At 34.0% G+C, this 18,904-nt stretch overlaps 2 protein-coding genes across 2 annotated transcripts; both read right to left on the bottom strand.

Moving 5' to 3' along the window:
* Positions 1–330: 330 nt before the first annotated feature.
* Positions 331–6,912, bottom strand: LOC133192870 (uncharacterized). The gene is made up of 7 exons (XM_061328874.1): positions 6,782–6,912; positions 4,621–4,763; positions 2,110–2,226; positions 1,892–2,005; positions 1,388–1,749; positions 903–1,064; positions 331–498 (listed from the first exon to the last, which is right to left on the bottom strand). Exons 1-7 carry the CDS (start codon positions 6,910–6,912, stop codon positions 331–333), a joined length of 1,197 nt encoding a protein of 398 aa, XP_061184858.1.
* A 3,869-nt stretch (positions 6,913–10,781) lies between these two features.
* Positions 10,782–17,180, bottom strand: LOC133192588 (uncharacterized). Its single transcript, XM_061328579.1, has 7 exons — positions 17,047–17,180; positions 13,794–13,936; positions 13,515–13,631; positions 13,309–13,422; positions 12,855–13,216; positions 12,413–12,581; positions 10,782–11,016 (listed from the first exon to the last, which is right to left on the bottom strand). The coding sequence occupies exons 1-7, from the start codon at positions 17,178–17,180 to the stop codon at positions 10,859–10,861; spliced, it is 1,197 nt and encodes a 398-aa protein (XP_061184563.1). The 3' UTR covers positions 10,782–10,858.
* Between the last annotated feature and the right edge of the window lie 1,724 nt (positions 17,181–18,904).

Genomic DNA, 18,904 nt, shown 5'->3' on the forward strand with positions numbered 1-18,904 from the left:
TAATATTGTAGTATCTACAATCGTTACCAAGCACATCAATAGGTGGACTTATGCTATAGCCTACAGGCAAGAGAGAGTTTTCAATTGTTTTGTCTCCTTATACCTTGAACTTATTGTAAGGCTACTCTGGTTAAGATTGTAAGATCTAGCGTTACAGGTTTTGGACAATGTATGTTACATTCTATCACAATTGGTCACCTTAGCCAAGAAATTGAGAAAATGATGATCTCCCTAGAACAGAAATTTATCGCATGTCTGAGTAAAGCACATTGCTGTGCAAAGGAGAGAGCATATTTCAATATATGTGTTGATTCTCAGTTTACACATAATTTAATCTCGGGGTAAATTACACAGAATGTGAGCAGCTTTTTCATAATCGGAGAGTTCGTTGTATATGTTGGCAGAGAGTCTGAGGTACAGCTGTCCTTGTGCTTGGCATACTGCACAATGAAGTCTGTAATTGGTCATTATGTGCAGTAGCAATTCATCTGCCACTTCCTGCAAAAGAAAAGCAAATTTAAAAAAAACACATCGCCATGTTACTACACAAGAATCATTTTAATTTTGCAGTCATTACAGTTAATTGAAAATATCAGTTTAGACACTAGATGAAGGTCTTGAGTTGAAGAAAGCTTATACGAAAAGTTGTCTTTGCAGCATAAAGTGACATTCTAAGAAATCCAGTGATTCAACATGGGGTTTTCAGAACTCTTTATTATTTAGAAAATATTTTAATTTGATAAATATTGAATTAGTGTTTAAAATTTTAGGTTTCATATTATGGGAAACTGGACATAAACTTCAAACATCAAATAACAATGAAATTATGGTATTCTGTTAACATAGTTTGCCGGTTTGTTACCAAATAAAAATCAACTTCCTAAGTAACAACATATTCTTACATTTGTTCCCTCTGTGTATCCTTTATATACTGGCAATAAGACCAGTCTCATGTTGGGAGCCGTCATTGATTTCGGTATTTCTGGTGTCGTAGTCCCCAGTCGCTCCGCGACCATGGAACACGCCTTCTCCAGGAGAGGTCCAGTGTATTTATGAATTCTTTCCTTTACAAAGAAAAAAAAATTTAAACATCCAAAACCAGACTTTAATATTTCAGAACGCTTCAAGGTTGATTAAACCTGTGTTCACTTATATAAGATTTTGCTTTAATAATGGATTGTACTAAACTTAAAATACACACAATTTTGACATGTCTTGTGGGACAAGACATTACAGCAATTGTCTTAAAAGTTGAGTATTTCCTAAAGGAAATCAATAATAGTCATTTTTTGAAGTTAGAGTTATCCCTCTTATCAGAGGGTCAATGAACCTTGAGATAAATCATGTAAAGTATTGAAAAGGGGCTTTAGCTTATACATATATGTACCATTCCTCCGATATCTCTGTAAAATTTCAGTAAATCTGGTACTATCAAATATGGTATATTGTCACGTAATCCTTGTATGAAGTATTCCAGCTGAACGCCCTTTTTATAATTGTTTGACGTCACAAGAGGAGTACACCAATCCTGGTGTTGTTTTGAGATCCAAAGTATTGCACAGCCGCGGGGTGCATACAACCATTTGTGGAAGCTTCCTGTGTAGAAATCGGCCTGTAATTCTTCTAGATTGATTTCTACATGCCCCGGGGCGTGCGCACCGTCAATTAAAACTAGTACGCCTCTTTTTCTACATTCTGCTATCATTTTCTTCAAAGGGAATACAAGTGCTGTAGTGCTGGAGATGTGGTCTGAAATCAGACAGAAAATAAAAAAGCTTCTAAGATTTAACAAATATCGTGAATGATTAAATATCCAAAAGGGTATAAACTGTATAACAGACTTTTTAAAGCTAGGACAACATTTTCAGTCAGTTTAAAAAAAATGATGTACCTATAACGGCCAATCGAATCTTTGGGTATTTGTCAAGATGATTTGTCATACTTTCCACCACTTCTTGTTCATCTTTGATTGGGAACCTGATATCAAATTGACGAATTTCTCCTCCTACAGAGAAAATTTTCAATGTCAATTAAATCAGTTCGTAGTTGGAAAACACAAGTTTTAACTTCTGAAATCAATGGCGTGTTTTACATTTATGGCAAATTTACCCGCCAAAACTTCCGCCGCTTGTCGACAGGCGTTGGCTACAGCCTTATAGGTGGATACAGTCGCTAAGATTTCATCACCTCTCTGCCATGACAATGACTTCAGTACACTGTTGACACCTGGTAAAGGTGTGTAGCGAAGAAAAAAACAAGATATGTTTGTGAAACACTGATCTCCCCCCCCCCCCCTATGGCAGCTCATGGCGGGAATTAAAGTTTCTCAAATGCAAGTCAAACTCCAAGGTCAAGAGATAAATATTGGTACCCAAATATGTGAAATATGGAAGCCCTAACACTACCGTTCAAAACTTATGGCCAAGGTTTAAGTTTTCAAAAAGAAGGTCAAACTCAAAGGTCAAGGTCAATATTTCAAAATTGTTGGTATCTAAGGGTAGGCCTTCTCAAAAGGAATACACATGTGAAATATGAAAGCTGTTTTAACCATTCAAAAATTATGGCCAAGTTAAAGTTTCGTTTTAAGTGGGTCAAACTCCAAGGTCAAAAATATTTGTACCCAAGGAAACGTCTTATCACACGGAATACACATGTGAAGTATGAAAACTTAAGCATCAACCGTTCAAGTTATGGCCAAGATTAAAGTTTGGTAAATATTGAAAAGTAGATCAAACTCCGAGGTCATGAGGTCAAATATGTTGCTACCCAAAGAGATGTCTTGTTACAAGGAATTATACACATGTGAAATATGAAAACCATAGCTTCAAACAATCAAAGGCTTTGGGCAAGGTTAAAGTTTTTGCGGACAGACAGACATACAGACAGAGATGAACGGACAGAGCATAATTAAATTATATGCCCTCGTATCTTCGATTACGGGGGGGGGGGGGGGGGGACAAGATATGAAACACAGCTCATGGCGAAGGTTAAAGTTTCTCAAATGCAGCTCATGGCGAAGGTTAAGGTTTCTCAAATGCTGCTCATGGCAAAAGTTAATGTTTCTCAAATGCAAGTCAAATTACAAGTTCAAGGTCAAAATTGTTGCTAGCTAATTTAAAAGAAACGTCTTATCTTCAGGAATACACCTGTGAAATATGAGAGCCCTTCCATCATCCATTCAGAAATTATGATTAAGGTTAAAGTTTTTTCAAAAGTAGTTGAAACTCCAAGGTCAAAAGGTCGAAATTGTTGGTAGCCCCCCCCCCCCCAAAAAAAAAATTGTCACAAGAAAAGACACATGTGAAATATTAAAGCCCTAGTACCAACCATTTCAAAGTTATGATCAAGGATTAAGCATTTCAAAAGTAAGTCAAATTCCATATATATCCGAGGTCAAAATTGTTGGTACCTTGCAAGAAAATGCCTTGTTACATTGAATACACGAGTGAAATATGAAGGTCTTAGCTCCAAGCATTTAAAACTTATGGTAATTTTTTTAAGTTGGTCAAACTTCAAGGTAAAATGGTCAAAAATATTTGTTCACAAGGAAAGGTCTTATTACATTGAATACACGTAAAGTATGAGAGCTATAGCATCAACCGTTCAAGTCATGGCCAACGTTAAAGTTTTTCAAAAGAAAGTAAATCTCCAAGGTCAAAGTCAAAATTTCAAATATGTTGATACTCAAAGAAAGATCTTGTCATAAGGAATACACAGGTGAAGTATGAAAGCCCTAGAACCAGCTGTTCAAAAGTTACGAGCAATTTTAAAGTTTTTGTGGACAAACAGACAGCTAGATGGACGGACGGACAGATCAAAAACAATTTATCTCCGAATCTTTGATTACGGGAGCATAAAAATACAGTCAACATAAATAAAGAAACCAAAAACAAATTTGTATATACAATCAAAGCAGTCTCATATAAAATCGGAATGCTAAACAAAGAGTATCATCTTAAGTGTCTGATAGTAATTGTGATATGAAATGTTCACTATCCCAGGTTTATAGTTAATATTAACTCAAATAACATTTATTATTTTACAACGATTCTGTGAGAAGAAACAATGCGCATATCAATCCTTAAAGAGAGCAACAATTTATTAAAGAAATCATTATTTGAATTATGGATATGTTGAATTGAAGATATCACAAAATAAATATCCCTAAAATGATCGTTGCACACATTAATTGAATCAAATATATCATTGATAATCATATCATTAATTATTATATCAATACAACTTAAGAGAGAATAAATTAAATTCAATTATTGTGCGCATTTATTGAATTATTGCTCTCTTCAATTGAATTATTGCACGCGTGCATGCGCGCAATAATTCAGAATTAAAGATATTAATTATTTGAAAAGATTTTTCAATGAAATGTTAAGCGCATCAAATAATTTTGAAGGTATCTTTAAATAATTAAAGATATCTTCAATTATTTGAATTGATGTTTGAATGGCACTCCAACAGATTTTTAAGGGACCTCCAAAATATTTGATATCATCAATTGATCTGTTAAATTGATGCACGCAATAATTGCATTAATATTGCTGCTCTCTTTGAAAGAGTTCATGATATCAACAATTGAAATGACGCGTGTTTTAAACTAAATACCTGTTGTAGTATTTTGTACAAAAACTAAATTTTCTGGATCCGCTCCTACAAATTTTGCCGCTGCATCTCTAGCCCTGATGTAGAGCTCAAACTCCTTTTGTCTGAAGAATAAGTCCGGGTTGTCATTTAACTCGTCCAATAATCTTAGGAAAAGTAAGAAAAGAAAAGGTGGTACATGTACATATAATGAGGAACATATTTGACGAGGGGTTGGAGAGACAAGCTAACCAATCGCTAGTGACAGGCCAAAACCGCTTGCACAAGTATTATCATGTGTTCCAATGTTGATTTTGAAAATACAGCTAAACTTTGTGACTTTGTACCCCTCCTCTGGTCCTAATCGATAAATTTACTATGCCTTCTGACACATTGACCACCAAATATGGACATTAAGAATGAGTTCTAAGATCACACAGATGCCTTGCGGTTATATAAGTACAACCCCAGATACAAATATTACAGGTATAGTTATTAAAATCAAAACATTGGAAAGCGCAATTTTCAAGTAATATATAATATCTTCATCTATTCACACAAAAGCCTTTTTCCAGCAATCATATTACACCTCTCTGGTTTTTAAGGTCACCTGATCACTCGGGTAATCTATTGCAATCTGTGTTCGTCCGTCGTCGTGCGTTAACAATTGATATTTTTCAGCTTCTTCTCTGGAACCGCTAAACAAATTTCAGCTACTGGTATTTTTGGCATATAGCATCTATGGGTGAAGAGGAAAAAATATATGAATTTCATGGTCCCTGCACCCCCCCCCCCCCCGGGGGAACTATAAAACCATCAAAATGAATGCAGTCAAGCTCTTAAACTGTTGGCATGATTGTAATAAACATTGACACCTCTACTAAAATTTTGAAATTCATGGCCCCTGGATCAGGCGTTCTGGAGTTAGGGTGGGGACCTTTTGATCATACACTAGTAGTGAAAATGCATACATTCTTTGAAAATCTTCTCTGCCCCTGGGTATTTAGCAAACAAAGTGCATGGTTATAAGAAAGGATGCCTCCTCCGAAATTCTGAAATTTATGGCCCCCGGATCAGGAGTTCTGGTGTAAGCTGTTAAGGCGGAGCTCTATTGATTATGTAGTGAAAATGCATTAATTCTCTAAAATCTTGTTCTCTGCTCCGTTGTATTAAGCAAACAAGCTTAGTGCATGGTTGTAATGAGCAAGGGTGCCTATTCCGAAATTGTTAAATTTATGACCCCTGGGTCAGGAGTTCTGGTATTAATGCGGGGCTCTGTTAATCAAACCTCAGTAAAAATGTATCAGGTGACCGGTAAGGCCCTTGGTCCTTTTGTTGTTTCTGTAGGTTTTTACATAGACACAAAAATTTCATTGCACCTTATTGAGTATTCAGAGAAGGCAATTAATATCTTGATTAGTAATTTTTGGAGTAATTCTGTCGGAAAATTCACTTAAATTCGTATCTGACTGATACCGTCTACAAACATTAGCTATCATTTCTAATGACGCTAAAGATACTCGCAATACACGTATACTTTGCATTTGCTTAGAAAACATTTATTTGTATACTTGGCATATATTCTACAATGTGATTTGTGATCCTTATACTTCTCAAAGCTAAATGATCTTAATTTTATTTTTAAAAAATCCTAACCTTTCCCTTTGAGTAAGCTGTAAGTAAACCATGAAAACCACAGACTTTTAAATAAATTTGGCAAAGGAGGGGGGATAGATTAGTATCACTTTCTCTGCTGCCTCCCAGTCCGCCTTATACATGTATGTAGTGCCTGGGGTAGTTACCCCATTTTTGAAACGCTTGACGTTATTCGTATAAACATACTAGTACAATGTATTTTGCTGATTTGTTTATAATCATCGACCAATATTTTTATCAAAAGTTTTTGTTTTAATTTGGTACAGGTATTATTGATGATTATTTGATTTAAAAAATATATGTTTCTTTTGTTTGTTTGTTTTGTTTTTTAACTTTGTAGGCGTAACATGTCTTGAAAAAAGACCTGTATGAATTATGCACAGATAATCCACACTCTTAACACAAAAAATAAAGGACATCTATAATACAACTGACAATAAGAGTGAGGCCACGTTAGGAAACTATAGACCAAATCAATCGCATCTTATGACCCGTCATAACAAAATTCTAAAGCATGTTAAATACGTACTGTTTTTGTTTTTCACGTATTTGCAAAGGAACCGCACCATAGGAACCATGATTTATAAAAGTGAATACATCCTCAAAATGAAAACATTCTTTTTTCATGGCAGCTCCAAATTCTGTTGTTGATAAGTCCATAGGTCTTCTGGAATGTCGATTTATACTCTTGATATTCATATTTATAATCTGACTTGGACAAGGGAATCTTAACTTAAGAGTAAATTAAAGCTTAATTACAGAATTTTATAAAACTTTATAAAAATGTCTTTTCTCCAAAGAAAATTAGTGAATCAATTCAATATTTTTTTTTTCAGTTAAAAATTCCATTTCAAAGATAGAAGTTCTCTTACATTGAACAATGACACGAGTGGGGTTATTGGCATGGTAAAGGGGGCGAAAATCCAAACTTAGAGAATTTCAATCAATTTATGAAATTAATTAATATGAATACTTAAATGACACAAAACACATACCCCCTTTGAATCCTTCTTTTCTTTAAAAATACATGTACTCAAATATTCAAACAATATTTGCGAAGGTTAATTAAAATTAGAACTTCAAATGAATTATACAATGAATTGCATCTTACTTACAGTTTTTCAAGTATGTATGTCTTGAGGTTATATTGTGCCCAAACTATGTGAAATCATGTTTTATAATCAGTACGATAATACACTCCTTGACACACTTTTGAATCAAAGAAAACGTTTTGATAAGGTCTTTTTCTAAAAAAAAAAAAAAAGTTTTCATAAAATAAACATTATTTTCAAAAAAATGTCATACAATTGAAAATTGTATTTACCCATATGCACCCCACCGTATTCAAAGTGGGTGGAGTGCTGCGACAGACTCGAGGAATTCATTTTAGCTCACACGAGCAGCAGTTTGTATAAATCATAACTATCCCCCCCTCCCGTGGGGAGGGGGGGGGATAGGGCGGGGCACAACAGTGGGTCAATTTTTTACATTGGAATCTGTAGCAAATTGACCTTCTCAAGAACAGCAATCCCATTATTAGTCATATGAATTTAGAAGTATTCTCAGGTAGTGTAGATTCAAGTTTTCACAAATCCTGATCGACTCCCAGGGGTAGGGCAGGGCCACAACAGGGGGTCAAAGTTTTACATGGGAATATGTAGGTAAAATCATTAAAAAATCTTCTTTTCAAGAACATAGCCATGTTTAGTCATATTCATATAGAAGCATCCTCATGTAGTGTAGTTCCAAGATTGTGCAAATCATGGCCCCCACCGAAACTACCCGGCGGGGGGTGGGGGGGGGGGGTAGGGGGCAACAGCAGGGGATCAAATTATTCATAGGAATATTTAGAGAATATCTTGAAAAATCTTCTCAAGAACAGAGAGCCATGATCAGTCATATCTTTAGGTAGTGTAGATTCAAAGCAATTTCCTAAAGTCCCATTTATGCAAGAGAACTACAAAGCCCACACCATATAAACCGCTATTGATGAGATAATATAGAATACGACGGACAAAACTTGTACAAAGAGGAAAAAATAGCAGCATGGTTCCACTGCTAACCACTTACTCTCCTGTCCTTAAGAACCTCAATGATATTTATAAAAAGAAATTTCCAATTCTTTATTCCAACGAAAGAATGGCGGAGGTCTTTAAGGAACCTCCATTAATTGGCTGCATACAGGCGGCAGAGGAACTTAAAGGGGCTGAGATACAGATTTGAAGTTAACATTTTCTAAAAATTTTTAGTATAATATCATGATTTAGAACTTGCTAGACATTTCACACCGAAATATAATAAAAGCGTGCTTAGAAACTTCTTTTATCTGGAAGTCATTAAAACTAGAATTTCGGGACGCGTTTGATTGACACAAGGTCAAAAATAGGACATGACAATAGTGTTATTGACCATAACCCAAAATGGACAGATGCTCATAGAAAAAAAGAAAGGACAGGTTCTGGATGCACAGACTGATGCCCTTCCACCTTAATGGTATTAACAAACTAAATGATTTCACCAGGAAGAACGTGAACTAAATCTAATTTCTGATTTTGATAAACAAGACTATTCTCTCCAAATAGTGTAAACTTTACAATTAATCTCACATTTTCAATTTTTGAATAACCCAAATTAGTATTTATTGCTTACATTTTTGTTAACTATTCCTATAATTATCCGATAAAACAGTTTTAAAGAAAAGTTATTAGAGATCCAAAATAAATATGAAAATTTGCCCTCCTATCTTTCAATTTTTTTCAGCATTTATAGATAAGGTATTTTGAGAGAATTCAACATTGTACGATTTACTACTTTGTCGTAATTAATGAGTGATAATTAATTCGTTCATTTGTGTAAATCGTACTTCTCCAGAGTACACCAGACAGGACGTATTTCACAGAGGTCCGGAATTATTTCAAAGAAATTGGATTTCAACTTCCAAATTAAACATGTAAAATTGTATAAAATAAAAAAAAAAAAAAAAAAAAAAAAAAAAAAAAATTCTATTGTTCGTGTCGTTGGTCATTGTTAGTGTTTTGTATATATTTCCATTTGTGACCTTGTATCTATTTTGTATTCATTTAGTAGATCTGCATAAAAAAAAATCTCATGAGTTGGAGATTTTAATTTGACTTCATAGATACATAAGTAAGTCGTCAAAATTACAACAATAAAAATTAGATTTTATTTTGCAAAAGATTTAGTATTCTATTTTAATGTTTCAAATGTTTATTGTGTTTAGAACGCTAAAAAGGTCATTCATTTTCCTTCTCACATAGACTAATGGTGTAATAATAGTACTCTTTAATAGATCATCAAAATGTTGTGTTCTCACGCTCGTAATTTCTGCTGGCTAGACTTCCGCGTGGTAAGTGAACTATCTGAACTACACTTACATCTATTTGGACGCAAATAGAGTTTCCAATATCATTTTGCACTCTATGGTTTCTCTAATAACTAGATATGTTTCAATGCATTAGTCTAGAATCAAAGATGTATTCTAGTATTTCTCCTTGTTTAGTAATAAAGACTACACAAAACTATACAAGGATTGGATTAAGACTGAACTGTGAAAAAATGTCAATTTTTTATATAAGTTATAAGTTTATTGCATAAAATTACAAGGTTTTGCTCACAAATAACAAGTTTTAAACTATCAATAACAACTTCTCGGATATAACTCTCACTTAGGCAATGGATCACAAGACATATAAATTATACAAGATAATCAAGTTCTTGCACACGAATAACAAGTTTAAAGTATGAAATAACAACTTTTTCGAATGTTATTAACAAGATTTCGCATATAAATAACAATATTGTAAATAATGAATCACAAGTTTTCTAATAAAATCACAAAAATTTGAATATGAATCACAAGTTTTCGAATATATATATATGACGAGATTTTGAATATCAATGTTTTATCAAATATAACACAATACCTATAGTATTATACATTGCAATGATGATATTTACACGTCATGGTCTCTTACCGATGCAAGTGAAAGTTACATGTATGATACTTATAGATGTTGACAGAGAGGAATTCATCATATTATAACAAGTGTGTAGTGTATACATAGAAAGGGACTATAGGGTAATGTGTGATACCCTATTCCAAGATGGCGACAGGCAACCACGCTTCCAATTTACTTTATTTAATTTTAAAATATTAATGTTTTCTGCCATGAACTCTTAATTTATTTTGCCCTTATTTATTAAGAAGCATTTGTTATTTGTCTTGAAGATTTTATTTAAATAACGCGTATTAGAAAATCCTCCTTTCAATTTTGCTACAGAGTAGGGTATAACTGTTATAACTTACGATTAGCTTTGCTTTATCCTTATCATATTCGAATTTTCTAGCCGCTATATCGTTTTTATAAGGCGTAGATTAAATTATGCAAAATTTTTGCTATAGTTACGTGCTTGTATTTAAAATATTACAATTAAACAACCCATTTTGTAATATACACTTATATCATTCGTAATTCAAGCAGAAAAGAAAGGAAGCAGTTTTCCGGTCGCCATCTTGGACTAGGGTACTGTTACTTTGGCAACTGAAAGACCAAACAAAGCAATATTGCACATCTATCGTCCATACTCATCTTCTGGGTAAATTTTCTAGTACGTCTGCTATTTTTACATAATCGGAGAGTTCATTGTAAATGTTCGCAGATAACCTGAGATAGAGGTGACCATGTGCTGGGAATATTGCACAATTAATTCTATATTTGGTCATTATGTCTTTAAACATCACCCCTTCCTGAAAAAAAGAATTTGATAAATACTTTAAGTAAATTGTGATTAAGGTATTTTAGCCATTTTATTCCCTTGGCGACATCTGCACGGCCTTAGGAACTGGGGGAGGGACACGGGGGCTGTGTCCCCTAAATTTGAAGAAGGTACGGTTTTAGCTTTATTGTGCTCTAAAAATTTAATGTTTTCAAAAAGTTTTGAAACTGGCTTAAATATTTGTTGACTTTATGACTGTGATAAATCAGGAAACAATATGGCATGAAAGAGTACCATTCTGGAAATATGACATCATTAATTTGATGCACTTCTCCATTTTAAACAGAAAAAGCCTCAAAATGACCCATTTCAAGGGTTATTTTCCTTAAGAAAATAGTGTCCACAGCTGAAGCCCACTTTAATATTCAGATATGTTGTGTAAAATTATTTGAAAAATCACATATCTAAAAATCTTTGTGGGCGATGCCTGTGGACAATATTATCTGAAAGAAAATTCCATTGAAAAGTTGTGTCTTCTGCAACTTTTTAAGAAAATACGGTAAAATGCACAAGTTTATGATGTCACAATTAGCATTTAGAAGGTCATGTGAGAAAAATTATTTGTATGATCTTTCTGCATGTAATTTCAATGATTTAGAAAGCATGAGTTTTAATTTTTATACATTACTTTCATTTTTAAGAAAAACACAGGGCAAGATTTGTATTGAAACCGTACCTTGTTCTTTGCCGATATATAGTACTAATATACTATAGAAAACATCAATTATGAAGACGAGAACACATCAATAATTACGTTTGATGCCCTTTTTATTTTTTGCTTAATTGTCAAGGAATTTTTGCTTGGTAATTCCCGCCCAAACTGGAAATGTTTGGTTGTGCCCAGCCCATCTCATAAAACAAGTTCAATTTGAGGAGTTTATAAACTAGAGGTACTGTTAGCAGTGAGCTCACAAAAAGACCCCCCCCCCCCGAATATAATGGGAATGCTCAAAATGTATCCAATCATAAAGTAAAATAGGAGTTCACAATGGCACTATGTAATAAAGATTCTGTGAAGTTTCATTAAATTTTATGCAGTGGTAAAGAAGGAGTTTCGGATAAGAGATGAGTATCCCCCAAATTATAGAAAGAATGGCAGTGTCCATGTTTTACAGTGAGAAACCCAAAATATCTGCCTGATCAAAAATAAAATAGCACAATGGCACTTTGTTATCAAGATTCTTTAAAAGTCTGATTAAATTTTACTCAGTGGTATAGGAGGAGTTGCGGATATGAGATTGCTACCTCAAATATTACGGACGTACGGAAGGACGGACACCCCATCACTACATATCTCTTGTTATATATACCCACTATATACCGCTTTTCGCAGGGGGGGGGGGGGGGGAGAGGTGTATAATACTGCTAACTTCTGTCTCTGCTGTATAATCTCTATATTCTGGTAATAAGATCAATCTCATGTTGGGAGCCGCCATTGATTTCGGTATTTCCGGTGTCGTAGTTCCCAGTCGTTCTGTTATCATGGAACACGCCTTCTCCAGGAGAGGTCCAGTATACTGGTGGATCTTCTCCTTCCAAAAACAAAGTTTCATGACTTTATTTTAAACAGAGATACCGTGGACGTACTTTTTTCACGAGGGATTAATTTATGCTATGTACGCGGTAACCAGTTTTTAAGTAAAGTGCATGCAAGACAGATAATGGCAATTCAAGAAATCCGCGTAATTTTCTATCCGCAGACTGAACAGAAATTGTGTTTCCGCGAAATTATCACCCCTTGGAAAAAATGATGTTTAGAGTAATTGAATGACTATCAAGTCTATTGTAGCTTAATATTATTCTACCATTCCTCCGATCTGTTTGTAGAAATCCAGCACATCTGGTACTAAAAAATATGGTATATTGTCGCGTGTTCCCTGGTCGAAGTATTCCAACTGAATGTTCTTTCTATACATTAGTGACGTCACAAGTGGTGTACACCAGTCGTGGTGATCCTTTGAGATCCAGAGTACTGCACATCCACGAGGTGCGTATAACCACTTGTGGAAGTTCCCTGTATAGAAATCAGGGTGGAGATCTTCCAAATTTAGTTCTACTTGCCCTGGGGCATGGGCACCGTCTATCAAAACTAAAACATCCCTTTTCCTACACTCTTCTATCATTTTCTTCAGAGGGAATACTAGCGCCGTGTGGCTGGTGATGTGGTCTGGAAGAAGATCGACAAAAAGTTATTGCCTGAATGTAAATTACGATATCTGTGATTATGCTGGAGTATGAAAAGTGTAAAACAGTATCTACCTAACAAAACCAGCCGAACTTGTGGATGTTTGTCAAGTTGTACGGTCATACTTTTTACAACTTCTTGCTCATCTTTGATGGGGAGTTTTATATCAAATTGATGAATTTGTACACCTACGGTAAAAAAAAGTCATTCATAGCATCATAAAAAAAAAGAACTTGGAAACATTAAGACTCATTTTAAGTCTAATCATTTATCAACTCACACGATGAAATTTCGGTCACTCTTCGACAGGTATTCGCAACTCCTCTAAAGGTAAACACATTCGTTAGGATTCCGTCACCATTCTGCCATTGCAAGGATTTCAGGACACTGTTTACACCTTAAAGTTGTTTTACGAGCAAATTATCTAACTAATTCGAATCTTGATCTATTTACATTTGCCATCATCATTTTGTAGACCTTTTTGTTTTGTTAATTAGACGCTGACCAAACACTTTTTAGCCAGTGTACGTTGTAGTATATAGTACTAATAACTACTAACCAGTCGTTGTATTTTGAACAAAGAACAAATTTTCAGGATCCGCCCCTGTAAATTTTGCTGCAGCATCTCTGGCCCTCATATAAAGATCATGTTCTTTTAGTCGGTAGAATTCATCGGGATTATCATTTACTTCATCCAATAATCTGTACGTCAGAGAACGTTGAAATTAATATACAAGTATAATTAGGACTTCTCATACATGTGACAACTAAAGCTTTAGTAAGTTAGGTGTACTTGATTTTCTTGCATGATTTTTTTTTTTTTTTGCATTATTATTAAAAATAAAGTAAAACTTGTCCAATTCGAATGTTTGTATTCCGAAATCTTGTATAATACGATTTTTACTTTAAGTGCCTTTCAGTAAATTCAATAGTTAAAAATTCTAATTTCTATGGAACCAGTTGTGTCAGGATTAGACAAGTTTTACTGTATTATATAATATTAATTTTGCAACATGGGCATACATTGCATTATATCCATCCAGTAGTTAGGGGCTCGGTTTCAGGATGGTGTATTTTGTTAAATGTGTTTTTCTTTGTCTATCTACATATACTGATTACTAGTATAATAAAAATCGAAAATGTATGGCTAAATATTTTGAAAGATTGAGAGATCAATCTCCTATCGTGTTAGATTATTATACTGAAGTTGAGATCGACAATATACTGGAAGATATTAAAGATTAACATTAATGACTAGATTTATGTACTAGGTTTAGTATTTTGTTAAACGTATATAGTGAACTCAGATATCCTACCAAAATTTGATTGAACAATGGACAATAGGTTTTTACTTAGTCTCCACTCTGCCCTATAGTATAGTCATAGTCACGACCTACTAGAAAGAGTGAATGTAAAATTACATTTTATTGCATATTTTTCTCTTTTCATTAAGTAAATATCACGGAAAAAGTTTCTGTCTAATTTTTTAAGATAGGACCTTTTGACCTAAAATTCAACAGAAGTCTTCTTTCATCGTCTGATACCCACGGATGATCTCGTCTTTTACTTATCACCCGGATGCACAGGCAGGCACATATTAATATCCCCCATTTTAAGTGAAAGCAGGTCAATTGCATACATCAAAATTTGTTTGTCTTTGGTGATAAGTAAAAGACGAGCTCACCCGTGGGATCCGACGGTGGTCTTCTTTAAGTGGGAGTTGTGATATAAAATTCCATTGAAAAAGCTCAAAGAAAATTAAAGTTATCATCTGGAAGCCAATTTTTGGATTGTGTGAATTAATTAATCTGACATTGACCTCTTGACATAAACATCGAAAGATGACTTCTTTAAGTCACTAGGAGTTATGATACATAACTTCAGTGAAAAAAGCCCAAAGAGAACTATAACGTTATCATCTGGAAACCATTTTTTGCTATACGAATTTCTGACCTTGACATTTCACATTGATGAGTTGTGATATAAAATTTCATTGCAAAATCTTAAAGGCTTTTTTACGATGACCGACAGCGGCCGCCACTTTCTGATTAAGAATATTGTCATTTTGTACAGCGTTTTTGTCAGTTTTCGTTGACATATTACAACTAAACTGGTAATGCTATATGTACATGTACACTTTTTACACTGACAATTTACACCAGCGAAAAACATTAAAATTCTTTCGTGTGATATGAAATTAAGATACATAAAACAGGTGGCTTGAAAGAGATAAGGAGCATTTTAATGACTTTCACCCTCAATTAGTCTGAGATATCGTAACCCAGTTAATCCTAGATTAGACGTAAATCGTCATTCTATCACCTTGTTGTATCATTAAAAAGATATTCTTGGGATTGTAATTAAAAGGCAAATAAAAGTAATACGTTTGTTGTAATGGATATACATGAATATAATGGATATATCTCGATCCTCAACGTGTATGAGACAACTCGATTCTACCTATTATGTAGAGGTAGAAAAAAACAGGATTTAGTATAGCTCTTCATGTGAACATCGAATCAAAAGTTTATGGAATGTATCAAAAACAAAACTTTAGATACGGAAATATACCCATTTTTAAGCAAGAATAAAATGACAACCTTAAATATGGGAGTCTGTATTTGCTCTCTAAATACATAAAATTAATAACTAAATGCTTGAAACACTTTTAAAGGCCAACGCAACCTCTCATGACTTCCACCTGGTCGGCCAATTATTTTTCAATGTGGCACGGGAACGAAAATTTAGGTACATGTAACTAATGTGATCATTTCCTCGTGCGCATTGTTTAAAAAACAAAATTCATACATCAAAGACACGTCCGATTTTGAACAAAATCAAATTTCTGATAGACCTGGAAAATTTCATCCTGGTTACCTATGATGTGACCAGCAGGTACACCAACATGGAATTTTATGAATTAATTACTACAATCTGTCGAGAGAGCATATCTAGAAGACAATACTAATCTGTAATCACCCCGACCTTGCTGTTCTGCTATCTAGAACCTTAAGCTTATCACCTTCAAGTAACCTGTTTTACGTATCTTCATTTCATATCACAAGAAAGAATTTTAATGATTTTCTCCAGTGTAAATTGTCAGTGTAAAAATTGTATGTGGACATATAGCATTACCAGTTTAGTTGTAATTTGTCAACGAAAATTGACAAAAAAGCTGTACAAAATGACAATATTCAGAATCAAAACTGGCGGCCGCTGTCGGCCATCGTACTTTTTAGAATAGCGTCCGGAAACACAAAGACAGAATGTGTGAATTTTTCTGACCTTGACATTTGATCTTTTGACCTCAAAATTAATAGTGGTCTTTTTATGCCATAGGATGGTTGTGATATTAAATTTCATTGAGAAAATATCGAAGAAAATTAAAGTTATAACCTAGAAACTGTTATTTGCAATGTATGAACTAATGACCTTGACCTTTGACATCAAATTAATAGGGTTCTTTAGACCACAACGAGTTGCGATATAAAACTCAGAGGCTTTTTAAGATATATTCCGGAAACAAAAGTGATACACTGTAGAATGTATGAATTTGTGACCTTGACCTTTGGGCCTCAAAATCAATGCTCATAAGTAGGTGTGATATAAAATTTTATTGTAAAAGCTCAAAGGCTTTTTGAAATATCGTCCGGAAACGAAAGTGTTAAAGACAGAATGACAAAGAGACAGACGGATGGACCGACGGATGCACAGGCAGGCCCACATTAATATCCCCCATTTTAAGTGAAAGCAGGTCAATTGCATATATCAAAATTTGTTTGTCTTTCATTAAAAATCTTACATCTACTCACTGTTTCTGTTTTTCTCGTATTTTCAATGGGACTGCGCCATAAGATCCATGATTTATAAAGGTGACTCCTTCTTCGAAATGAAAACAATCCTTTTTCATAACAGCCCCAAACTCTATTGCAGATGAACTGTCCATTGATATTCTGTGACAATAATACTTTTTTTTCAAGTGGTTTTTTACACGTTAACAAGATTCCAAGTCAAAAAGTAGAACTAAAAAATCGCAGGTTTATTTTACAGAATAGTATGTAAGGCGGCTTTAAGTCGCCATTGAGTTATTGGGAGTTGTTTAATTGCCGATATTTTAAACATTTTATATCACGTTCAACTTAAATCATTTTTAAAGTGTTATGTAAACAAAAAAAAATGCTGAATGAAATGCATTTAATAAATGTGTGTTGCATTTGAGTACATTTACCGACATTTTGCAATACTTTTAAACATTTCTAAATGCAGGGTAAAAATCTGCAAATTTGTTGATAAAAATCAATAATACAATAAATAAGCATGATTAACTTCGTATGTTGAACAATTACATAACGTTATAATGTTAATGTGATATGAAGAAGCACGAGGATTGATCTAAAAATAATGTCACAAGTGCTATAAAATCTTTAATACTCTAATGTTATCAACTAAATTTTATATACCCCTATCTATTTTGTTATTCGCCTTTGATTCATTCAATTATATAAATTCCGTTTTAAAATATTAAAATAAACACAACGTTAGATTTTGTCTTTCGCTGCACAGCAAGAATGTTAACTACGTCGTTATGACGTTATACTTTCAGTTCATCGCACACCGTTTTTTATTAATCTTTCAGTGCTTCCATTTAATAATTTTTATGCCATTTTACTATAAACCGTCTTGTTTTTTGGTTGAATAGTATTAAATTATTTTGACCTTTGTCCAAATGATATCTTTTTGCGTAAATCTTATCATCAGATTCAAAATGTGTCGAAGAGAAACGTAACAACGACGTCGGTACATTCTCGCCGTACGGCGATAGGCGAGACCCAGTGTTGTGTTCATTTTAATTTCTTATAAAGTCTTCATGAAATTAGGGGGGAAAAAAGTCAAAATAGATAGAGGTATTAGTATGAAAAGTTTTGCTGAAAACTTTCGATTATTAAAGATTTTATATCAGCTGTGACATTAATTTTGGATCAACCCTCGTATTTGCAAAGGTTCTGTTCCTTCCTTCTGCCTTCACCTTATTGCTCCTGGGCCAGGATCTAAATATTAATTACTGTAGATGTGCTGCTGTGTTCTTTTTTATGCCCCCGTAATCGAAGATTCAGGGGCATACAGTTTTTGCCCTGTCTGTCTGTCTGTCTAGCTGTCTGTCTGTTTGTCCGTAAAAACTTTAACCTTGTCCATAACATTTGACTAGTTGAAACTATGGCTTTCATATTTCACATGTGTATTCCTTGTGACAAGTCCTTTCTTTGGGTACCATCAAATTTGACCTTTTGACCTTGACCTTGGAGTTTGGCCCACTTTTGCTAAATTTTATCAACTTTAACTTTGCCATAATTTTGAATAGTTGGTGCTAGGGCTTTCAAACTTCACATGTGTATACCTTGCAATTGAGACAAGACCTTCCTTCGGATACTAACAATTTTGGCCCATTGAACTTGACCTTGGAGTTTGACCTACTTTCGAAAAAAAAAAAGTTTACCTTGGTCATAACTTTTGAACAATTGATTATAGGACATTCATACTTCACATGTGTACACCTTGTGACAAGACCTTATGGATACCAACAATTTTGACCCTTTGACCTTGACCTAGGAGTTTGACTCACTTTTGAAAAACTTTAACCCTGGTCATAACTTTCGAACAATTGGTGCTAGT

The sequence above is a fragment of the Saccostrea echinata genome, unplaced genomic scaffold, assembly GCF_033153115.1.
Source record: "Saccostrea echinata isolate AGI-Se365-2 ecotype Australia unplaced genomic scaffold, CSIRO_AGI_Sech_v1 ptg000025l, whole genome shotgun sequence".
NCBI classification, from domain to species: Eukaryota; Metazoa; Mollusca; class Bivalvia; order Ostreida; family Ostreidae; genus Saccostrea; species Saccostrea echinata.

Excerpts from the sequence above, each read along its gene's own strand:
- LOC133192588 (XM_061328579.1), bottom strand. The coding sequence starts at position 17,180 with ATGGACAGTTCATCTGCAATAGAGTTTGGGGCTGTTATGAAAAAGGAT. Across the intron at positions 13,937-17,046 it reads ATACGAGAAAAACAGAAACA|ATTATTGGATGAAGTAAATG; the intron begins GTGAGTAGATGT and ends TCTGACGTACAG. Across the intron at positions 13,632-13,793 it reads TGTTCAAAATACAACGACTG|GTGTAAACAGTGTCCTGAAA; the intron begins GTTAGTAGTTAT and ends AACAACTTTAAG.
- LOC133192870 (XM_061328874.1), bottom strand. The coding sequence starts at position 6,912 with ATGGACTTATCAACAACAGAATTTGGAGCTGCCATGAAAAAAGAATGT. Across the intron at positions 4,764-6,781 it reads ATACGTGAAAAACAAAAACA|ATTATTGGACGAGTTAAATG; the intron begins GTACGTATTTAA and ends ACTTTTCCTAAG. Across the intron at positions 499-902 it reads GATACACAGAGGGAACAAAT|GAAGTGGCAGATGAATTGCT; the intron begins GTAAGAATATGT and ends TTTCTTTTGCAG.